Source organism: Salarias fasciatus, chromosome 7 (assembly GCF_902148845.1).
Source record: "Salarias fasciatus chromosome 7, fSalaFa1.1, whole genome shotgun sequence".
Classification (NCBI taxonomy): domain Eukaryota; kingdom Metazoa; phylum Chordata; class Actinopteri; order Blenniiformes; family Blenniidae; genus Salarias; species Salarias fasciatus.
Window position 1 is genome coordinate 4196595 of NC_043751.1, and position 19635 is coordinate 4216229.

Below are 19635 nucleotides of genomic sequence, written 5' to 3' on the forward strand. Positions count from 1 at the left end.
AAGATGATGAAACAATCTTACTGAATCAGTGTAGGGTTAAAAGCGTAAAGTTAAAAACTGTTGATTGCAGCTTACCTGTAAACCTGTAGTTATTATGATTACTCTTTTAGGTTTACTTTGAGTGCAATTTCCAACTACTTCTTTACTACTCTTGCTTAACTTTTGTCTGTTTGGTTTATAAATACACATTCATAAAATTCTCTTTTGAAACATTTGTTATGTAGAAACCTGGAAATGCAGTAAAATTAAAACAAAACTTTAAATTCCCTTGTACCTCAGTGTTATACAACCCTTCTCACAAAAAGTAACATCTTTCTTAAACAAATTTTGTTGTGCTTTAACATCAGTATCATCATCTGACTGCAATAGGATTCCAGTTTCTGCATTGAAAATGTTTGAAGTGACTTAAACCGAGAATAACTTCTATTTGTGATCATCAGTCATTGGCAATTGGTCAAAATTAGGCTTTCAGAGTTTAAAGAAATGCTCTGTCGGCTGATGGACTTACACCTCAACCTTTACAGTGTGAACAAGAAAGGAGCGAGAAAGAGTTCCAAGGATTTCAGTAACGTTTCATGTATGGTTTGGCGTTTGGAGCAAAAAATGTCCAAGTTGCTTAATGTGTCGTCATCATACAAAACAAACAAACAAAAAAAAAACAAAAACATACAGTTTTTGACCAAAGCTTTTATTAACAAACAGTAGAAAACAATTTGTCATCAGCATGATGGATGCTGTTGCAAATTTTACATGAAGAAATTCAATTTTTCAAGCACATAAAATAATCTAGAAAGGAAAAACACTCATAAAGATGCTTGGTTCAGACACAGATCAGTCCATGTCATCTGGGGTACAAAGTTAGGAACAAGAGCAAATCCTTGCAAGCGTCTGGTGGTCTGAACTAGTCCGTATCAAAGAGTGAATTTAAAATCTTTCAAAATGAGGAACATTTGCTACACGATAAACCGAGACAGTCGGGTGCCTCTCCAAACAATTTGCACTAGGAGGCTGAAAACACAGCAAATGAACAGTTCAAACTGACACAGCACCCAATTATTACATTCTTTAATAATACAAAAAAAACCCACCGAGTACCTCATCAATGAACCTGATCGCTCCTAGCATTAAAAGGCACTTTAAATTGAAAGGCACTTTAAAGCTATGACAAACTTTGGCTTTGAAAAAGTTTTTCTTTGGTGCATAAAGAACCCACCACAAAATGTTATTTATACAAACAATATTATTTGGAGAAGAGGAAGTGATGCATAATCAGCTCAGTGATGCAAGAAAACTGGCATGAAAGAAAGCAGATGGTGCCATCTTTAAAAATCGCAGTGATTTGTAAACAGTACAGGGTCGAAAGCCAGTCTGGGTTTGGCTCATGTGTTCATACAAATAAAAATAAATAATTATACATACAAATATATAAAAAGACGCCCACCACCATTCTCCACTGCTTACAACAGCAGGGTTAACAAATCACTCTACTTTTTGGTTGTAATATTTCCACTCTCTCACTGACAAAAAACAAAAACAAAAACAAAGATTGTCCTTCTCTCAGAGCAGATTTTTTTGTTTCACCTGCCGACTTCTTGGACATTATTTCTCCATCGACAAATAACATCAGCTCGCAGTTTTTAACTGAAAGTTGCCACACATGCTCCGATGTGCGTGCTGACTGCAGGCACGCGGGTGAAACGGCAGGCAGCCCCGGAGGATCGCGCGTCTCGCTCCCTCTTCCTTTCTTGTGAGGCCGCCTGCGCAGACGCCGGTTTCCCTACTCGTTCTTGAAGCTCACGCCGTTCTTCTGCTCCCGCAGCTTCCTCCTCTGGAGGTATCCCGTACGCTGCCGACGGTTCATCTGAGCTCCGAGGAAGATGACGATGCTGCTCGGCACCAGCCTGGTGGTCACCCAACCCTGCAAACAAGCCGACATGAGAAGTGTGCATCGTCACCAAAACACCTGTCACTTCATGAATACGTTCCATATTATTGCTGGAAATAAGTTTGACTCGTCTCTCGACTCTGCTCCAGCTTTTCTCACATCACGGCAGACAGGAATTATATTTATGGAGGGTTCCTCCAGACCAGCATAGCCAAACACAACAATCTGAGGTGTAATTTTTCTCACCATGACGGCATGGGGAAAGTAGCCGTTGGTCTGGCTCTGCAGACCCACAGTGGTGAGCTCAGCGGCCACATAGCGCTCAGGGGTGGGCTTATCCAGGGTGGGCTTCCTGATGCGAGTCATTTTGGTGGCCACAAAGAAGGGCAGCACACTCTGCAAAACAAGGATGACAATGTCACCAAAAGAAAGAAAAACACGCTGGACCCAAAGCAGTTCTTCTAAAATTCAGGTTGAACATCTCATTTCGCAGCCCCTGGCACCTCGGACTCACAGCAGGAGTAAACACAGCGATTCAGCCATGTGTGCTCTCTTCTGCAGGACCGGTCACTGCCACCACTAGGTTGACGGTTTGAACTCCTGATCTGTGCTGTGAAGTGTACGATACTCTGATAGAGAAATACTTGTGTTTGCTCAGGCAAAATTCAGGTGCAGACTACAGCCACAAGGTGGCACATGAGAGAGGCTGGAGAGGGGGCTAAAAACAGAACATACCAGACTTACTGAGAAACAAGTTCAAAATGTGTCCTTTCTTTCAAAGATACAATGTTGTGTGAGAGATATCACAACAACTAAACTGCCCTTCGTGCAGGATGGGTTAAGATGGCGTTACGCAATCTGTTAATGATGGAAAAAGCATCTCAGGAGTGAAGCTGTCACAGAACTCACTGCAATCTGACCCATCAGCCACCAGGCTTCAACTCCCGTGATTTTGTTCACAAGCATAATGGATGAAATATAAATATTCTTATGAGATAAACACTATGTCATGTGCAGACCGGCTCAGGAGTTCAGTACAGTGTTTGACATCATTTGGGTTAACGCCATATTAACTAGACAAATAAGCCCAAACTCAAAAACTGTTAGATGGTTCAAAGTCCTTAATGTCCAAGAAGTCAATCACCATTGCAATGTAGCAGTTTTCTCATTAATATAGCCGATTAGCTCTATTTATTACAACTATGCATTCAGTCAACTGAACAAATACTCCTGTACAGGAATGCGAAGAGGACTTGATCCTAATACGTCGAGGCTGAAGCCTACCTGGATGATGATGCCCTGGCGCCTGTACTCCTCCTGAAGGCCTCGGGAGAAGAAATCCACAAAGGCCTGCACACAGAGGCGAGGAGGCACAGAGATCGGTTTGATGAACGCAAAAGACTTTACCCAGAGCAGAAAGTGACAACAGCCCCGCTGGGATGCACACCTTGGTTGCAGAGTAGACCGTGAGCAGAGGGACGGGGTACATGCCGCTGGCCGAGGAGATGTTGAGGATGACCCCTTTGGACCTGAAGACCAAGAATATATAAAAATCCAAGGTACTTGTGTATTGTCGCCTTGAACATTAAAAACAACAGGTATGACTATAAAAGAAAAGTTTAATCTAAATTTAGCAGCAGCAGATCAATTTGGACTTTGAATTTTGCCTCATTAAACAGTGACGGTTCAGTTTGAAAGCCGTCATTACAGCAGGAATCTGAATCAGCAGGTGGTTTGGTGTTTTTTCTAAACAGATCTTTACATTTTCCTCAATAACATTCACAAACTTTCAATAATTTCTCCAGCCCAGTAGGAACTCTCTGTCCATACACATTTAGCACACAGATAAATACACACAAAGAGATGCTGCGCACGCACACACACACACACACACACACACACACACACACACACACACACACACAAAAACAGTGTGGTAGTGGCCGTGTGCGTTGCCATGGCAGCCTGTTGCTGCAGTGATGTAGTGGAGACGCTCCAGCCTCACACGGCACCAAATGTGCCTGCGCTGCCATTGGCCTGTGGGAATCACATGGGAGTCGAGCAGCCAATCGGGTGGGAAGAGCACTTTGTGTGAATTGAAAGCTTGTCAGCACAGCGAACAAAGGAAGAGGGAAAGAGAGATGCAGTGATGGGAAAAGCTCAGTGAGGATTTCTTGTCCTACTTCCCCGATATAAGAATCACCTCTCCTATGTGTCAATACCAGACGCTGCTGCTGCACGGAGACATGCCAGGAGAAAGGCTTCTGGTCTGGATTTGAGACTCCCCCTTTAGCCGAGTGCCAAAATCCATCATTTGCTACACTTATATCTGACTGCAGTCATGTCGCAAAACATGGAAGCCTCCCCTTTAACTCACCTCTCAACCATTCTGGGCAGCACAAGGCGCGTCATCTGCAAAGAGCAACAACATCACGAGCTCAGTTACCAATCAAGGGGAACAGGGGACAGATCCTTTAAAAAAAACAAACAAAAAAAAGTCTAAAAGTAGGAAGAAAAGCAAGAGAGGCAGAGACTAGCAGAAAGAGAGAGAGGGTTGCGTGGGTGGCGAGTACAGACAGCGTTGGTGTAGTCCACCGTTGCTTTGGGAACAACTGAGACACTGCAGGTACCATGGTAGGAAGAGCAGAAGACGAGAAGGAAAAAGAAGAAAACAACAAAAATGCAGGGGAAGGGGGGTGACGGCCGGGGATGAGCTGAAAACAAACACTCGGGATGTGATACAAATATGAAGTCTGGCATCTCGGGGCCGAGCGTTTGGAGGGGAGGCAGTGAGCGGAGCCGAGGTTACCTGGCACACTGAGGTCATGTTGACGTTGATGGTGTTTGTGATGAACTGGAAGACAGAGAGCCTCGGTCAACGAAACACTCCTATCAACCACGAGCGCCATAAACTACAGCGACCAGTGCAGAGGATTAGTGAACTGGATGCAAGACTTTTTCAGCTTTCAGTAGTTTATCCAAGAAACAAAACTTGCAACAAGTGAATGTTTGAAGTGAAGGATTACTCACGTTGTCCAGATCAGGAATGTGCAGGTAATACTCAGGGTAGGGATACGACACGCCGACATTGTTCACTGTAAACAAAAAAGAGAGAGGGGATAAAGCATTGCCTTGTTTTCAGAAATAAAAAGAATTAAAACATGGGGAACTCAAACTACTTTTAAATATCTGCCACAAGGTGGCAGCAAAAACAAACAAGCGTGAAAAGCAAGCTTCGAGAGAGAGAGAGAGAGAGAGAGAGAGAGAGAGAGAGAGACAGCCACACCTTGCAACCAGCAGAGCACAACTGGTATCATTAAAAAAAAAAAAAGAACAAAGAGTTCCTTAAATGTTGAGCTGAAAACTACCAAGTAAACTCAGCAGCGCAAACATCTGAAAACTGGCTGAAGAAGCTGAGATTTCAGTGCAGCTGATAAAAACACGACCGCATACATTTTACATGTCTGAGACTCAGTCGTGAAATAGAAGTTGGAAATGAAAAGGAGCATTTACATGTGTTTTATGTGTGTAGAAGATTTAACTTTCAGGAAGAAAAAAAAAAGGATAGTACGACTCTGGATGTCCTTTCAGGCATGTAAATAAGCCTAATTTAAAGTTGTTCTCTTGAAGAATCAGTGTCATACTGATTCTTCAGAAACACTTCAGCTTCGTCAAAAAATAGCAACTTTTTCGGCAAAATTAAAAATATAAAGCTGTTTAATAACAAATGCATATTTCTTGGTGTAAAGTTTTTCCATCCTGTGAAATATAGGTGATCAATTTCACGCACTTGTTGTAGACACACTTCTTGCACTGCTTCTTTCTTAGTCATTTATAGTATTTGATGCAAAAGGTCAGTCACCATCCTGTACTCACTATATAGTCAGACTCTACATCTGTCAGTCACTTGTCTCTCAGTCCAAAGCTCTGTGCAAAGAAAAGTTTAAGATCAGCTCGTACCCAGGACACCGATTTCCAGACCAGACAGCCCTGCTTCGATTTTCGGGTAGATGTCCGTCTTGCCGAAGTCGACAGCAATGGTCCTGGTCTCCACTTTATGCTGCTCCTCTGAAGGACGAGACAGAGACGCTTTCATTAAAAAGACATTACCGTTTACACACGATCACAAGCAGAACCCATGAAACGGTTCAATGAAAGTGATGACAGATGTACGTTGATGATAGTTTGGGATGAAGCCAAGCGTCACAAAACAGCCAAGACTTTGTGCAACAGCTCGTCACAGCAGAAAGATCCCATGTTCGAAACCTTGAGCGGACTGAGATGAGCTGAGCACGGAAAGAGTTTGAACTGAAGAGGGCACTGCGCACCAACAAACCAGACCGCCGCTTCTCCCTCTTCCACTCCCTCCTCATGTTTGACTTGCCTGCTGCAATTACAATTTATTGTCCAAAGACTCATTTAGCTGATAGGTGGCCATGGGAGTTATGAGAGGAAAATTCTGGGATGGACCTTGGCCGAACACTGGTCGTCTCAGCGAACATACACAGACACACCGACATCGGAAAAAGGAGACTTGAGAGGGATGGCAGTTTATGGGGTATGAGCAAAAGAGAACAATTTCTTCAAAAGAGCTTGATGTCATGAATTCTGTACCAGATCACTTAGTTTTCTGTGACTTCTGCAAACGAGAGAAACTGATGAAGCCGCAGGTGAACAGACACGGAGCGGCGATACCAAGTCTGAGGTTGGTGAAGTGGGGTTTGCTGGGAGGCGCAATCAGGAGTCAAATAAGCCGGCTGCATGACGGAGCGAGCAGAGACGCGCACGGCAAATGAGATTATAGGTGGGACGCAGGGTGGGTTGCCCGGTTACACGCTCAAGGAGGGCGGCTTTGTCAGACTAATCGTGAGGGAGAAGTGCCAGGAGTTTGGCACGCCGCACCCTGCTCGTGACTACCCATCAGCCTCCTCTGTGGGCCCGAAGCACGACAGGGGAAATTGCACCGTGGGAGACGTCAGAGACAGATGGAGAGGGAGCGAGTCGGGGAGAGGGCACCATTAACGGAAGGGAGGGGGACGGAGGGGGCACTCACCATTCAGTCCGTTAAACTCTGCAGACAGGCCAACGTGAAAGGAGGACTAAACTTCCTCATTTCAGACAGATTACTATTCTACTACTCTGACTGACTTGCATGGGTAAAGTCTCATCCTTTTCACATCAACATATCAAGAGTCAGGTCAGATATTTGATATACCCTTTGTTCTATGAGGAAGTAAAATGCAACTTTCTTTATTTATCCAAATCACCAGCAGCAAGAGACGAGGTTGGACTTAGCAGGATATACAAGTGAAAAACACAATGACACATGAACACTGATGTGCTGTGCTCGACACTCCGAGAAGCTGTAAAGACAAACGCACACACTTTACTGCAAACATACCGAGGGACCGGGCCACATCGTCCAGCTTCTCCTGGGAGCGGCTGATCAGCATCATCGCAAATCCCCTCCGGGCCAACTGGAACGCAAAAACAGAACAACTGAAGTTTTCCTGTAACTTCAGTATATTACGAGGAACGCCACGGACAGTGGCGAAGCCCGTCTCCTGGTGGTTGTCTGCTAAACAAAACATGGCGCACTCGTCATAAAACAAAGGCAAGGTGGGGATTTACTGGTGACTGCTTTTGCTTCACAGTGACCTGAAAAGAAGAGTTTCAGGTCAACGGGTGACTCGGGAATGTCTATAAGTGTGTGTGTGTGTCTGTGTGTTTGCTCTGTGATGGGCTGGTGAACTTTGACATTTGACTTTCACCCATAGTGAGCTGAGATCAGGTCAACTGCCCTCGAGGTGGACAAAAATCTAAGTGGATGAACTCTGAGTGGCAATGAGAGAAAACATGACCCAGAAAAGCTCATAAAACAAACTTTTTGTTGAGAACAATATGCAGGTTTGTGTTTCTCAATATCTTCAAAAGGACTTTTCCACTGCAGCTGTAAGTGGATCCTTTATATTCTTTATCAGAAAGATGCCAAAAGAAAAAGACAAACCTATGCAGGTAAGTCTTTTTCATAGTTACTGAAATGCAGATTTTCCACATTTTTTCAGCCTCCTCACCTGCTGCATTGTGGGTAAAATGAAAAACCGGCAGGTGTAACATGCCGGTCAGGAGATGCGAGTTTAGCTGCTTGTGCATCTCAAATAATTTCAGAAAACGGACTTCCATTTGATTTCACCGGTGAGTCTCTGTGCAAACACAAACATGAGACGCTAGCATGACTGATCTGCAACGGTGCCAAGCATCTCGCCTCACTGGAGCACCACGAGCAGGAACATGACTCAAGAGGCCTGCGTGACCATATTAGACCGCCGCCACGCCAATAACCGTAAGGTCCAAACTCATCTATTCAATGGGTCTGTTATCTCTGTACCGACTCGAGTTGGTGAAGCTGGGCTGAAATGTGTGTTGACTTCACAAGTTAATAGTGAACAAGAACTCCTGCAGGACTATGAGAGAACATGGTGTGTGTGTGTGTGTGTGTATGTATGTATGAATCAGCTTTTCTGTGGAAAACTAAAATAAATAAGGGCCCAGGAGCCTCACCTCCTCGGCGTAGGATTTCCCGATTCCATCTGTAGCTCCTGTCACAACTGGAAAGAAACGAGAAGAAGAAAATTAAACATTTTTGTGACAGACAGTGACAGTCTTCAGGAAGTACAGTTCACTTAAGATTGTGTTCATTGTGCGTCTCCAGCAGTACGTGTGGTGACTGTGGTCTCACGTTAACTCCCGGTCCAGGTAAACTTCCAGTGACCCCGGCAAACGGCCTCAGCCGTGCTACATCAGCAACACTCGCAAACCACTGTAGACTGACTCATTACTCCGGCACTCCGTTACCTGGGGCGTTTATGTTATCTTTGCATCGAGTGACGGTCACACGCTTACGCACGCAGTCCATGTTTACGGGGGAAACGTCACGACACATGCTCACGTCGGGTTCGGCTACTAGCAGCTGTCGTCGGCCCGCCCCAAAACCTCAACGCCGGAGCGCAGTCAGGAGACGTTGAACGGGTGAAACAGAGTGCAGTGAAAGCGAACGTGCTGGCAGGCACACCCCGCCATGCTATTTCACCTGCTGCGCGAGGAAGGCGTCTCTCGTAGCTCTGTGATGACGGCCTTTTCATCAGCTAATCAAGATCCCCTTTGGATTAGATGCTTGCAGTATGTTCCTCAGTTGAAATGTGTACCCACCCGTAAACCGGAGCGACTTAGCAGCAGAGATGTATATAATACAGGCGGAGATGGAGCAGATGTGAGACAAACCATGGACACCAAGCTACAAAGGATGGGGACGACACACAGAACAAGACTGTAGGATTCACATATCTGCTATATGAATGCTGGAAGCTCCTGTCCTGCCGACAATACCGCCATCATTCTGGCAAATGTGATGAGCTAAGGCAAGGGGGACCCAGTTTGGACACGAGGTCAAGAAAAGGAAGCAAAATCCCCAACGTATGGAAGAGTCTGGTACAAGCAGAGGGGAGATTTCTTCGGAGAACAACAAAAGGATGGTGAAATAAGGGCAGAGACCGAGGCAGGAGGAGAGAGGAGCTGATGTTCTTCTTGTGTTCAGAGTTCTCCTCACCTTGTCAAGCAAGCAGGGCTATTTTTAAACCCTCGCTGCCCATCAACCCCAGCCCCTGCTTGACTGACTGAGGATGGTGGGGAGAAAGGATGGATGATGGAAGGCGGGAGGAAGAAGACAGACGAGAGGCAGAGAACAGAAGACACGATGGGGGGAAAAAAAAAAAAAAAAAAAAAAACAGGGAGTGGTGATGGCGGTGGAATATACACGCATACACATAGTTGTGAATCATGACTAAATTAGTGAGGCTTGATGAAAGATTAATAGAGGCAGAGGACATTCTCTGGCAAAGAGCTGGGGGGATGAGAGAGGGATGCAGAGAGGAGGGGGGTGATGACGAACATGGAGCGGGTGAAAGGAGGAGGGGTGAAGCCTGGTAGGGAGGGTGAGAGAGGGCTGATGGGAGAGAGAGAGAGAGAGAGAGGAGGGATCCTAGGGGCGGCTAAAAATAGAACTGGAGCGAAGCAGGCAAACGAATGAGTGAAGGAGAGAGACAGAATAGGAGATGGCGGTGGAAGACGGGGAGGGGGGGGAGAAGAAGAACAAGTGAGTGAATCAGAGGAGCAAGAGAGAGTAGCACAAAGTCAAAAGTGAAAAAGAGAGAAGGATCCCTGGTTATTTTTAACCCTCCCCCGTGTTAAGAATGAAACACTCTGTGGCAGAAAAGACTCAATGGGCACGGGCTGTACCAAACCAGGCTGCCGTCGCATTACGGGGAGGGCTGCAAACCGGCATGGAGAGGCTTCTGGGGCTGCCAACGCAAAATGGCCAGGAGGGTGAGAGAAAACCCCCACCGGTGTCACGGTGGAGTGGATACAGTTGGCTTTCCATACAGAAAAAAAGTGAAAATTGTATATGATCGGTTGAATACATAAAGTTCCATATTCAATAACGAATAAAATACAGAGGTGAAGAAGGTGAAGAAGGTGAAACTGGAGTGACGGAGCTGCTGGAGGCATGAAGACAACCTGGCATCAACACGTGTGGGGAAAACCCTGACTGACAACGGGTGTCTCCTCCAACTCTCCTCACAAATATGGATGCCAGGCAGTGTCAGCTGAAACCAAACGCATTCAGCTCCGTGCACTGTCCACATTCCTGTCACACAGGGCTGCACATTCAGTCCACAGACAGACAAATGCCTCAATTTCAGGTGCAGTGAATTGCACCTGCGTGCAGGAATGCAGTGAAATGCAGTCACGGCAACACTATCCCAGATCTGACCTGTGAGGGGGGAGCGTGCAAGAATGCTCTGTATGCACTGAGCTCAAGACGCACCAACAGTATTACCTTTTGAACCCAGCCACCACAATATTAGCCAGAGATGTGCGTGTCAGGTGCAACGGCTCAGGGTGCACAGAACATGTCGTTCATGTCGTGCATTTTAAGAATGCGAAGGAGGCCTGTAACCTGGAGCCCTTTGGGGTGGAGAATCTCCACGGTGCTGCTGGAAAGACGTCACAGCCCAGCTTTGTCCGCTTTGTAAGATGAGCATTGTGCAAAGTGAACATCTCAAGAGCTGGTTACGATGAGGTTGCAGACAGTGTTTGAAATTTATAGAAAAATGGAAAAACAATTTAGAAAAATAATTGATCCATCTCTTTTTTTAACAATGTCAAAGAAAACTGACAAGTTGGCTGAATTTATGATAGTTTTTAACCTTTACTTGATTTTAATATCGAATATGTAATCCTCTACAGGACACTTGCAGTTAAATGAAAGAAGCTGTACACGCTCAAAATATTACCTTCATTTAATACATTTGACAAACCAAACATACTAAAAGCTCATTTTTTTCCAGTTTACTTGCACTGTCCTTTCAAACCAGTTCCTCAGAGACGTGACAGTAACAGAAACCTAAACAACATGCGTCGGCAGTTAGTGCAACTTTTTGCCTTCAAAGACGAACGTAAAGGCGAGCAGGAGACGACAGACGATGGTGACAGTTCAGATCATTTCTACATCCGCTTCTGAGAAACCTCAGTGAGTGGAAAAAGAAGAAGAAGAAATACCGAGAACGTCAAAAGTCAGGATTATTTTTAGCTCCATTTTTCTAAAGGACACTGAATTGTGATTCTTCACTGTGTGTTAGGTCTCGGGATTGGGGGGAAGTTGGTTGCCTAATGCCCCCTCCCCACACTCCCCAAATCCTCGTGCTGTACTTATGAATGACTACACTCCTCCCACCCATTATATAATAGTACCATTTTCTCAATAAACGTTGTCTGGGGACTGACTGAGAGTGAAGTGTGCATTTGTGTGTGCAGTGGGGGGGCTCGCACAGAGGGATGAGGACACCGTTCTTGTGTTTTGCTCATGACATTTAATCTGTTTTAGACTTGAGATCAGTCATTAGATGCCCATTCAAAAAGGCCAAATTCTGGGCTGACAGGAAGCAGCTTGAAGATCCGTGTAGAAACGGGACACGACGTGCAAAAAATCCCATTGTTCAGCTCAGCCTAACACACGTACAATATATTCCACTGCTCCCAGCAGGTTATTATTCTGCTCACGTGAGCAGCGCGTTACTTCAGTGACACACATATCATGTAACAAAGGGGAATCTACGCAAGCAAGCACGTGAATGACAGCAGCAGCAGCTCCACTGACGCTCATACACCGCCCGCAAAGGGTGCTTGTGTGTTGTTGGGGCAATCATGTATGAAAGGAGTGGGAGTAGGAGGGGGGGGCTGTTGGAGAGGTCATTGAAAAGCAGTGCGTAAATGCATGTCCAAGTGTGTGCATGGAGAGGGGATGTGCACACCACTGCATCTCATTCACTCCCAGCATCCCCACACTAAACCCAGTTTTCCTCCATGGCTCCTCCTCCTCCTCCTCCTCCAGCTCGGAGGGAAGTGGTCCAGCATGCTGGCTCGGAGACGGCCTGGCGGGGGCGCGTTTGCACTGCAGCTCCACCGCGCTTACTGCTGCACATCACGTCCAGAGGTATTGACATCCCCCAGCCTTTTCCGTCTCCCTCCCTCCCTCCTCAGCAGTGGAGCAGCCCCTGCCGCTGCCTGCTCACTATTCCGAGGGTCTAAAAAAAGCAGCAGGAGGAGTAAAAATAGCAGCGCCTGCACTGCCTCGTCTGGGAGCTGCCTGCTTGCCTGCCTGCCGCAACACCTGAATACCAAGAAGATCCCCCACCATCAGCACCACGATAGCCAGGCTGCTGCTGCTGCATGCAGCTCCAGCACCAGGCATGAGCACTGCAGGCCAGGGGGAGAACGGAGGTCTGATCTGAACGAGCTGCAGAATACACAACTTCCTTATCGCTGACTGAGGAGACGGGGAGCTCATAACAGAGGGTTGTTTAACTCACGCAAAGATAGAGGTGATCTCTACTAGTGGTGCCTGGATGCAAGTAAATACTGACACAAGATCAGTTTTCATGTGTTGCAAAGCCGATTCCAAAACTCAGGGGGTGCAAAAACAGCCTGTAACCCTCCCCACCACCTTCAAACCCCCAATTAAGATTCTCAGTGAGGAGAGACTGCGGTCCTTGTATGCCCCACTCTCGTTACATACCGTTATGTAATCTGTCGCACCCCAAACTCGCCTATCAACGAGCAGCCCCTCCTACCACAGAAGGGAGAAAAAAGATGGAGGGAGGGATGCAGCAGAAGATCCAAAGACAGCCTCCCCCACCCCCAGTATCCCTTATCCAAAACACACTCACACACACACACACTATTGTCCATCCACCTACCTTCCACACTGAGGAGAAGAAAAAAAAAAGTGCACACATGCTGCTTTAAATAGCAACAGAGGCAAGTCACATGGTTGATATAAAAGTCGACAAAAATAAAGCTTGATCAGCCTTGGAGTGTGGGCGGGGATGGGGGGGGGATGGGGGGGAGAGAGAGGGAGGGTGAGAGACAGAGGAAGAGAGAACATGTACTTCAGAGCTGCCCAAGATAGAAGCAGCATCTATATTTGGGTTACCGAGCAAAAAATAGTGCTGTCCCCCCTCCCTTCCCGTCACATGTCTTATTAATGAAATAAATGAAAATACTTCCTTCACCACACTTTGAGACAAGCGGATTGATTTTTGCTGCTTCGGACGGGCTGTGGTAGAAAGAGGCCGACGCTGTGGGATTGTCGTTTCTCCGAAGGGACGTTAAATGACAGCAGAGGGCCCGGTGTCAGGCGCAGGACATTGTTTTAAATGTATTACACAACTGAAATCTAATCATCCCACAGCCACAATAATCCTGAAAATCAGAAGTAGCAACTAAACAATGCAGATTTTGTGTCTGGATCTGCTACACTCCCCTGGGTTTGTCAGGCGGACGTGTTTTGACTTCGACACCTGTTGGGTAATCAGAAGCCATGAGACAATGCATTCTCTTGTTTTTACGGTTCCCATAAAGTCTGACGTCCAACACTGCAAAGTAAACCTCAACAGATACTCAGAAGTGAACGGACTGCCTTCCTGGCATGCTGCACCGCAGCAGAAGCGGAGTGGCGTTCAGTGTCAACTTACAGGAGTCAATAAACCACAGACTGATACGCGGCTATCCTGCATCCTCTGCTCAAAGAAAACATGAAAGACGGTGCAGCGGCTTGTTTACCGGATGAGACCAGATGAAGCCGAAACTTTGACAAAGAAATAGGTGCATGACTTAAAGCCAATTAACATGCAATCATGCGTCGGACAGGAAAAGGACCCGTTTCACTGAATGTTACCTCTCCGTTCCTGAGGAATGTCAGCCATGTTGTCAACATTTCAAATGACAGCTTGCAGCTGAAATTCTAGAGTGATGCAACAAAGAGATACCGGCCATAGCTTCAAAAGTTTTTAGTTTAACCTCACAAGCATCGAGTCACAAGCAACTAATCTACTTGAAACCACAAACCTTCTGTCAGTGCTGTGGCAGTAACCACAAAAAAATCCTCTCTGGGCTTTATTTTCTTTTTTAAAATCCCTAAACATCAGTTATTATGAGACACCTCAGGTTTCTTTTATCTGGACCGGGAGGGATAAGAGCTTATTTGGTGTTTCTATGCAAAAACCATAAATATATTGAGTTAGCCAAGCACCAACAAGAAAGCCTATATAGGAAGTATTGTATAGAAATTGTGTTAGCAACTGAGAGCTGCTGACGAAGTGCTTATTGTGAGAGGCTATAATAAAACATCTTAAATTTCCAATACAGTTTTACTATATTTTACCCCCTGAAGCAAAGGAAGCTAAAGGTCTTCAAATAAAATCATCATACGTTAAAGGAGATGTATGTTGACTAATTTCGACTATAAAAACAACACTGACTCCGTCGCTGGTTAGTGGAGTGTTTGGGGAAACACACAGACGCCTGAGAGGCGACTGATAATCTGATGTTATCTGGAAACACAGTCCTGCTACATGCCAGACCCCCAGTCCATCAGACTGGCTCATCAACTACCCTACATGTGGTTAAACACGGACATCCTCGTCCACCATGTTTCACTCAGCTCTCCTTCACCAATATTAAATAACACACGCCAACGTGCAAGAAAATAATGGGATTAAATTACATTTAAAATCCATTATCATCACTGTGTACCTTTAACCATCAATGGAAACTTTGATTAACTGATATTCAGAGAAACTGCACACTGTCCTGCTGCATTAATACGCCGCAAAAATCCTGTCTGACTGAAATGTAACCTGAAGGCGGGAGGTCTTCAAGCATCAAGTGGTTTCTATGCATGAGAGTGATGAGAATGCCACAAAATGAAAGTGAACGGAACAATTCGGAAGAAGATGGTACTGTAGCAACAAAGAGTGCCACATATAGAGATACACACACACACACACACACACACACACACACACACACACAGCCTGGCTGGAAAGAGAGTGGGTGAGATGAAAAGGAGGAGGGTGGGGAGAGGGATTGAAATAAGGGAGATGCAGAGGATTTACCCAGCATCCCTGGCTCCGGCACGTGTAACAGAGCGTGTTCATCACATGAACAGCAGTGTTGTCTCTCTCTCCGCCCACACACACACGAGCTTTTTCTCACACACACAAAGCACTAGGGGGAAGCACATTCACAAGGATGAAGAAGTGGAGACCCTGCCTCAGATGAAACAAACGCAGGGATAAATTTCATTCACATATGTGCATTTTCCTTACCATGAATGAAGCCTAATGCCTATTCATAAAAAACAACACTGAAAAGGAGCCGCTCACACAATTAACGGCGACCCGTGACTCCGACGCTTGCCTGCAGCTTGTGCCGAGACCCTCGCATGCCCCAAATGTTTATTTCTGGAAACAAATCAAATCCAACTACATTATTGCGTAACTGCTGACCCAAGTCTTTGTCACTCTTGAGCTGTGCTGATGAATGGCTGCATCCTTCTTATATAATAGGACCATTTTCTCAATAAACCCTAATGTTGAAGAATGAAGAAGGGGGGATGGCGGTGGGGGTGGTGGGTGGCAGCTGGGGGGGTTTGGGTCTCAGGCGCATGTCACGTCGCTGTCCCCCCACCCCCAAGTTTCTTTAAAAAAAAAAAAAAAACCTCCCTTCAGATTAATTTATTTGCCTATAATGGAGTTTCACACACGCAGCAGGACAGACACACTCTGACTTATATAATATAGGCTGCTGAGGGCTAAGACTGGAGGAGGAGGAGGAGGGGGAGGAAGAGAGATGAGCACGTATACATGAGACAGAGCAGTTTCTGGAAATAAGAAGCTAGTTACTGAAAAGAGTGTTAAATTAATTTTAGAAATATGTTTTTCTTTCAGAGGCGATTAAATAATCGTGAGATAATTTATCCTTTTTTAGGGGATCTCTTTTAAAATATATGCAAAAACGTATAGAAAACATCCTTTAGGATGTTGAGCAACACGTTTTTAAACTATGATTAATGAAATATGAAGCAGAAACGGAAAAGCCGCAGAGCTGCCAGAGCAGAGGATGAGGAGGGGAAGAGAGGAGACAGGAAGGATGGGGAAGCCGCTTTGACTCATGCTGCAGTGCCTCATCCTGCCACCAGGGGTCCCATCCACTCAGGGGAAGACCGAGAGAGGAACTCCAGAGAAATCCCTCTGCTGTGTGTGTGTGTGTGTGTGTGTGTGTGTGTGTGTGTGTGTGTGTCTCAGAGCTTCACTTCAGCACACACACGCTGAAAGTATTCTCAAACATAAAACCAAAGAATATGGTTGATTTTATATGCTTTATTTCCTCTGACTTCGTTTGGATGTTGCCAGACGGTTTTCTTTGACCTCACTGACTTCTCGTTTTTAAACTGGTCGGACCAGAAAATACCGACATGCCTCCTTAAGTGTGACATAAGAAAAAGCACATGTCTCCAGGATGGAGCAATGCATCCAGCATGGCACATTTCTGTCAGTCTAAAAACTGTCAGTATCCTCACTTTATTACATAGAAAACATCGAAATGTCTGCATCATGAAGAGTCCTTCAGAAAGTAATTATCACAACTTTAAATGTGTTTCTTTATGAAACATGGCAACCTGTATTTTCTGCTGCTGCGGGCTCAATCAGGTAATTAATGCATATAAATCCAAGGAACAAATCAGGAAGCAACGACACAAGTCCTCATTCCAGAGGACAGGCAGACGCGCCTCACGCACTGAACTCTTTCTGCTCACAGTTTAGTGCACCAACATAAAAAGATCCTGCCGGTATACGAGACAACTGTTGAAAGAAAGACCAGCGTGTCACAACAGGTGCCTCTGTTCTCAGAAGGTGGGGCCAGGGAGTCTCGGCACACCGAGAACTCGCACCATCCCCGAACTGGCCGGACCTGCGGATCTGGTCCATCCAGCCCAGGAGGACACCTCATCCTGCGCGCAAATCTCACACCTCCCGATCCTTCCTCACTCAGTGCGCGCGGCTTCCGACCGTTGTGGCGACACATGTCCGCGAAACTTGCCAAACTGGTGGCACCGAGTGGTTTCTTCCAGGGAGTGGCACGCAACTTCACGTCTTTCGAAAGCACATGCAACACCTCGGCTTTTCTCCACATAAACGCCCTTTAACTTCTGACGGACGAATTCTGAACACTGAAGTCCACACTGCCGCAGAAACGTCATCCAAACCAATACTGACGCACCGTTTTGGCTTATCTAACGCATGATTATAATAAACGATTTAGCTTTTAATGTCAAAAAAGAGGGAGAAGAAATAGACATATGGAAAGTTATTGTTATATCTGGCGACGCCGGGGGTGTTGGAGGTGGAGTGAGGGTGGTGATGATCACAATATCTATATGGCCAATGGATGACGAAGCGATGAACAAGCGCATGACTCATCGGTGTGCACCGGTATTCCTCCGCATATTGCATCAAAATGAGGAAAAAACAAAAAGAATGGAGTATTAGTCATTCCTAAAGGCACCCTACCTTTGTGCGTTGCATTTGATTTCCCCTTTAGACGCACGGGACATCAATTAAACATCCCTCTGATTCTAACAAAACGGGGATGTGAAGGTTAAGTGCGTCACGTTGTACAGATAAACATCTGTGTTATTTAAATAAAGAAGAAGAAGAGACAACAAGCACTGAAATCATCCTCTGGGTTTCTGGACGACAGAAAACGGGGAGGAAATCGACCTATCCCGATTCGAGGCAGAGCGCCGGGCAAATTGCGCAGCAAGAGGCTCCAGACGCAGCAGTCCTCCCAAAAACAGGAGACTGGAGAAGTGGGTCAAGCCATGGCAGGGCGATTCCTGCGAGACCAGGCTCCCCAAAACTAAAGCTCCACTTCAGTGCGCCTGCTAAATCACTCCTGGCAGCACCGGTGAAACACAGAAGTGGATAATACAGCCAAACATATACTGTACGAGAATCTAATAAATAAAATGTAGGGCAAACGGAATGGGACGGGGTAGTGCTACAAGAGGGACTGGTCAGAGAGAAACAGACGACGTAGGCAAAAAAGGAGTCAAAAACACAGCTTGGATTAACAAAAAATAAACTTTCTGGGGGAAGAATGAGAGGGAAAAAAACACTAATCTAAAATGTCACAAAATATAATCCAAAAGCTAGAAAACAGGCATATGTGGGTCAGCTTTTAATTAAGCATATGGGTTTTTCCTGCATCATGCGGATGGGCTAATGTGGTTCAGTAGGGCTCCGGCTGAGAGCTCACCCACATACAGCAGCCCTCTGAAAAGTGCGCATAGCCTGCGCAATTTGGCTTGTGGCTCACCAATGTGGGGCATCCCCCCTCCGCTCCAAATGTGGGTGAAAACGCTGATTGGAGCCTCTGGCAGCAGACGGTGCTGCGTTTGACACGAGGAGGGGAAAAAGCCAATTGAGCTAATAAGAACCATTATCTTGTCAGTCAATCAGCTGCTTACTTGCGCCCGTTACGCAACACCAATCTTCCATTGAACTGAGTCACACTCACAAAAAGAAAAAAGAAGAAGAAGGCACCAGAATGCAGCGTTCCCCCCCTTTCCCCTGAGCCAAAGTGAAGTTTGAGCTCTATAACCTAATTCCTGTGTTCTGCACGTCGAGTCCACCTGCCCTGCCTCCTGTGTTGCCCTCCTCGTGACCGTGATGTACTGTAGGTGGCGTGAAAATTGATGTGACCCAACTCACCTGCCCATTTGCCCAGCTTCGGAGAGAGCAGCTGCCCATTCCCCAAGACCCAGATCCTGAAGCCTGAGAGCAGCCTGTAGAGCAGCCACAGCGCCAGAGAGGCCACGGTGAGCGCGCCGACCCAGAAGAGAGGCGTCTCGGCCCTGCGGATCACCTCCTCAGCGTTCATCCACTTCATGGCAGCGGCTCTCGGCGACTCGGCGTGTGTGAGAGAGTGTGTGTGTGGAGACCTCAAATTTAGGCAATGTGCTCTAATTTCCAAGCCACAACGTGAGAGAGAGTCCCTTTATAAGGAGGTTGTAGCATCACACACACTCCCCCAACACTTGTCTAGCCTAATTTAAAGCGCGCCGCCCACCCGGCACGCCGCCCCGCCCCCCTCCGCTGCCCACTGGCTGCGGCGGCCGTCCGTCAAAGAATCCTCTCCTCTGATTGGCTCGCCGCCGCGTCAGTCGGCCGCAGCGCTTCCCCCATTCATTCGATTTTCTGTATGAAGCGGGGCGGGTCGAAGGGAGACCGGGACGAGCCGCGATTGGGCGAACATTACGGCAGCTTCCATCCGCGGCCCGTCATTGG

The 19635-nt window shown here is 46.4% G+C and overlaps 1 protein-coding gene across 1 annotated transcript; it reads right to left on the reverse strand.

Moving 5' to 3' along the window:
- Positions 1-667: 667 nt before the first annotated feature.
- Positions 668-19237, reverse strand: hsd17b12a (hydroxysteroid (17-beta) dehydrogenase 12a). The gene is made up of 11 exons (XM_030095939.1): positions 19060-19237; positions 8447-8493; positions 7287-7362; positions 5846-5953; positions 4916-4980; positions 4695-4739; positions 4263-4297; positions 3333-3414; positions 3170-3235; positions 2132-2281; positions 668-1918 (listed from the first exon to the last, which is right to left on the reverse strand). The coding sequence occupies exons 1-11, from the start codon at positions 19235-19237 to the stop codon at positions 1778-1780; spliced, it is 993 nt and encodes a 330-aa protein (XP_029951799.1). The 3' UTR covers positions 668-1777.
- Positions 19238-19635: the final 398 nt, after the last annotated feature.

What these genes read in the sequence shown, in the direction of transcription:
- hsd17b12a (XM_030095939.1), bottom strand. Translation starts at nt 19,237, where the DNA reads ATGAAGTGGATGAACGCTGAGGAGGTGATCCGCAGGGCCGAGACGCCT. An exon ending in GAAGCTGGGCAAATGGGCAG is followed by an intron (nt 8,494 to 19,059) that starts GTGAGTTGGGTC and finishes GTTTCTTTCCAG; the next exon opens with TTGTGACAGGAGCTACAGAT. An exon ending in CTGCCCAGAATGGTTGAGAG is followed by an intron (nt 3,415 to 4,262) that starts GTGAGTTAAAGG and finishes CTTGGTCTTCAG; the next exon opens with GTCCAAAGGGGTCATCCTCA.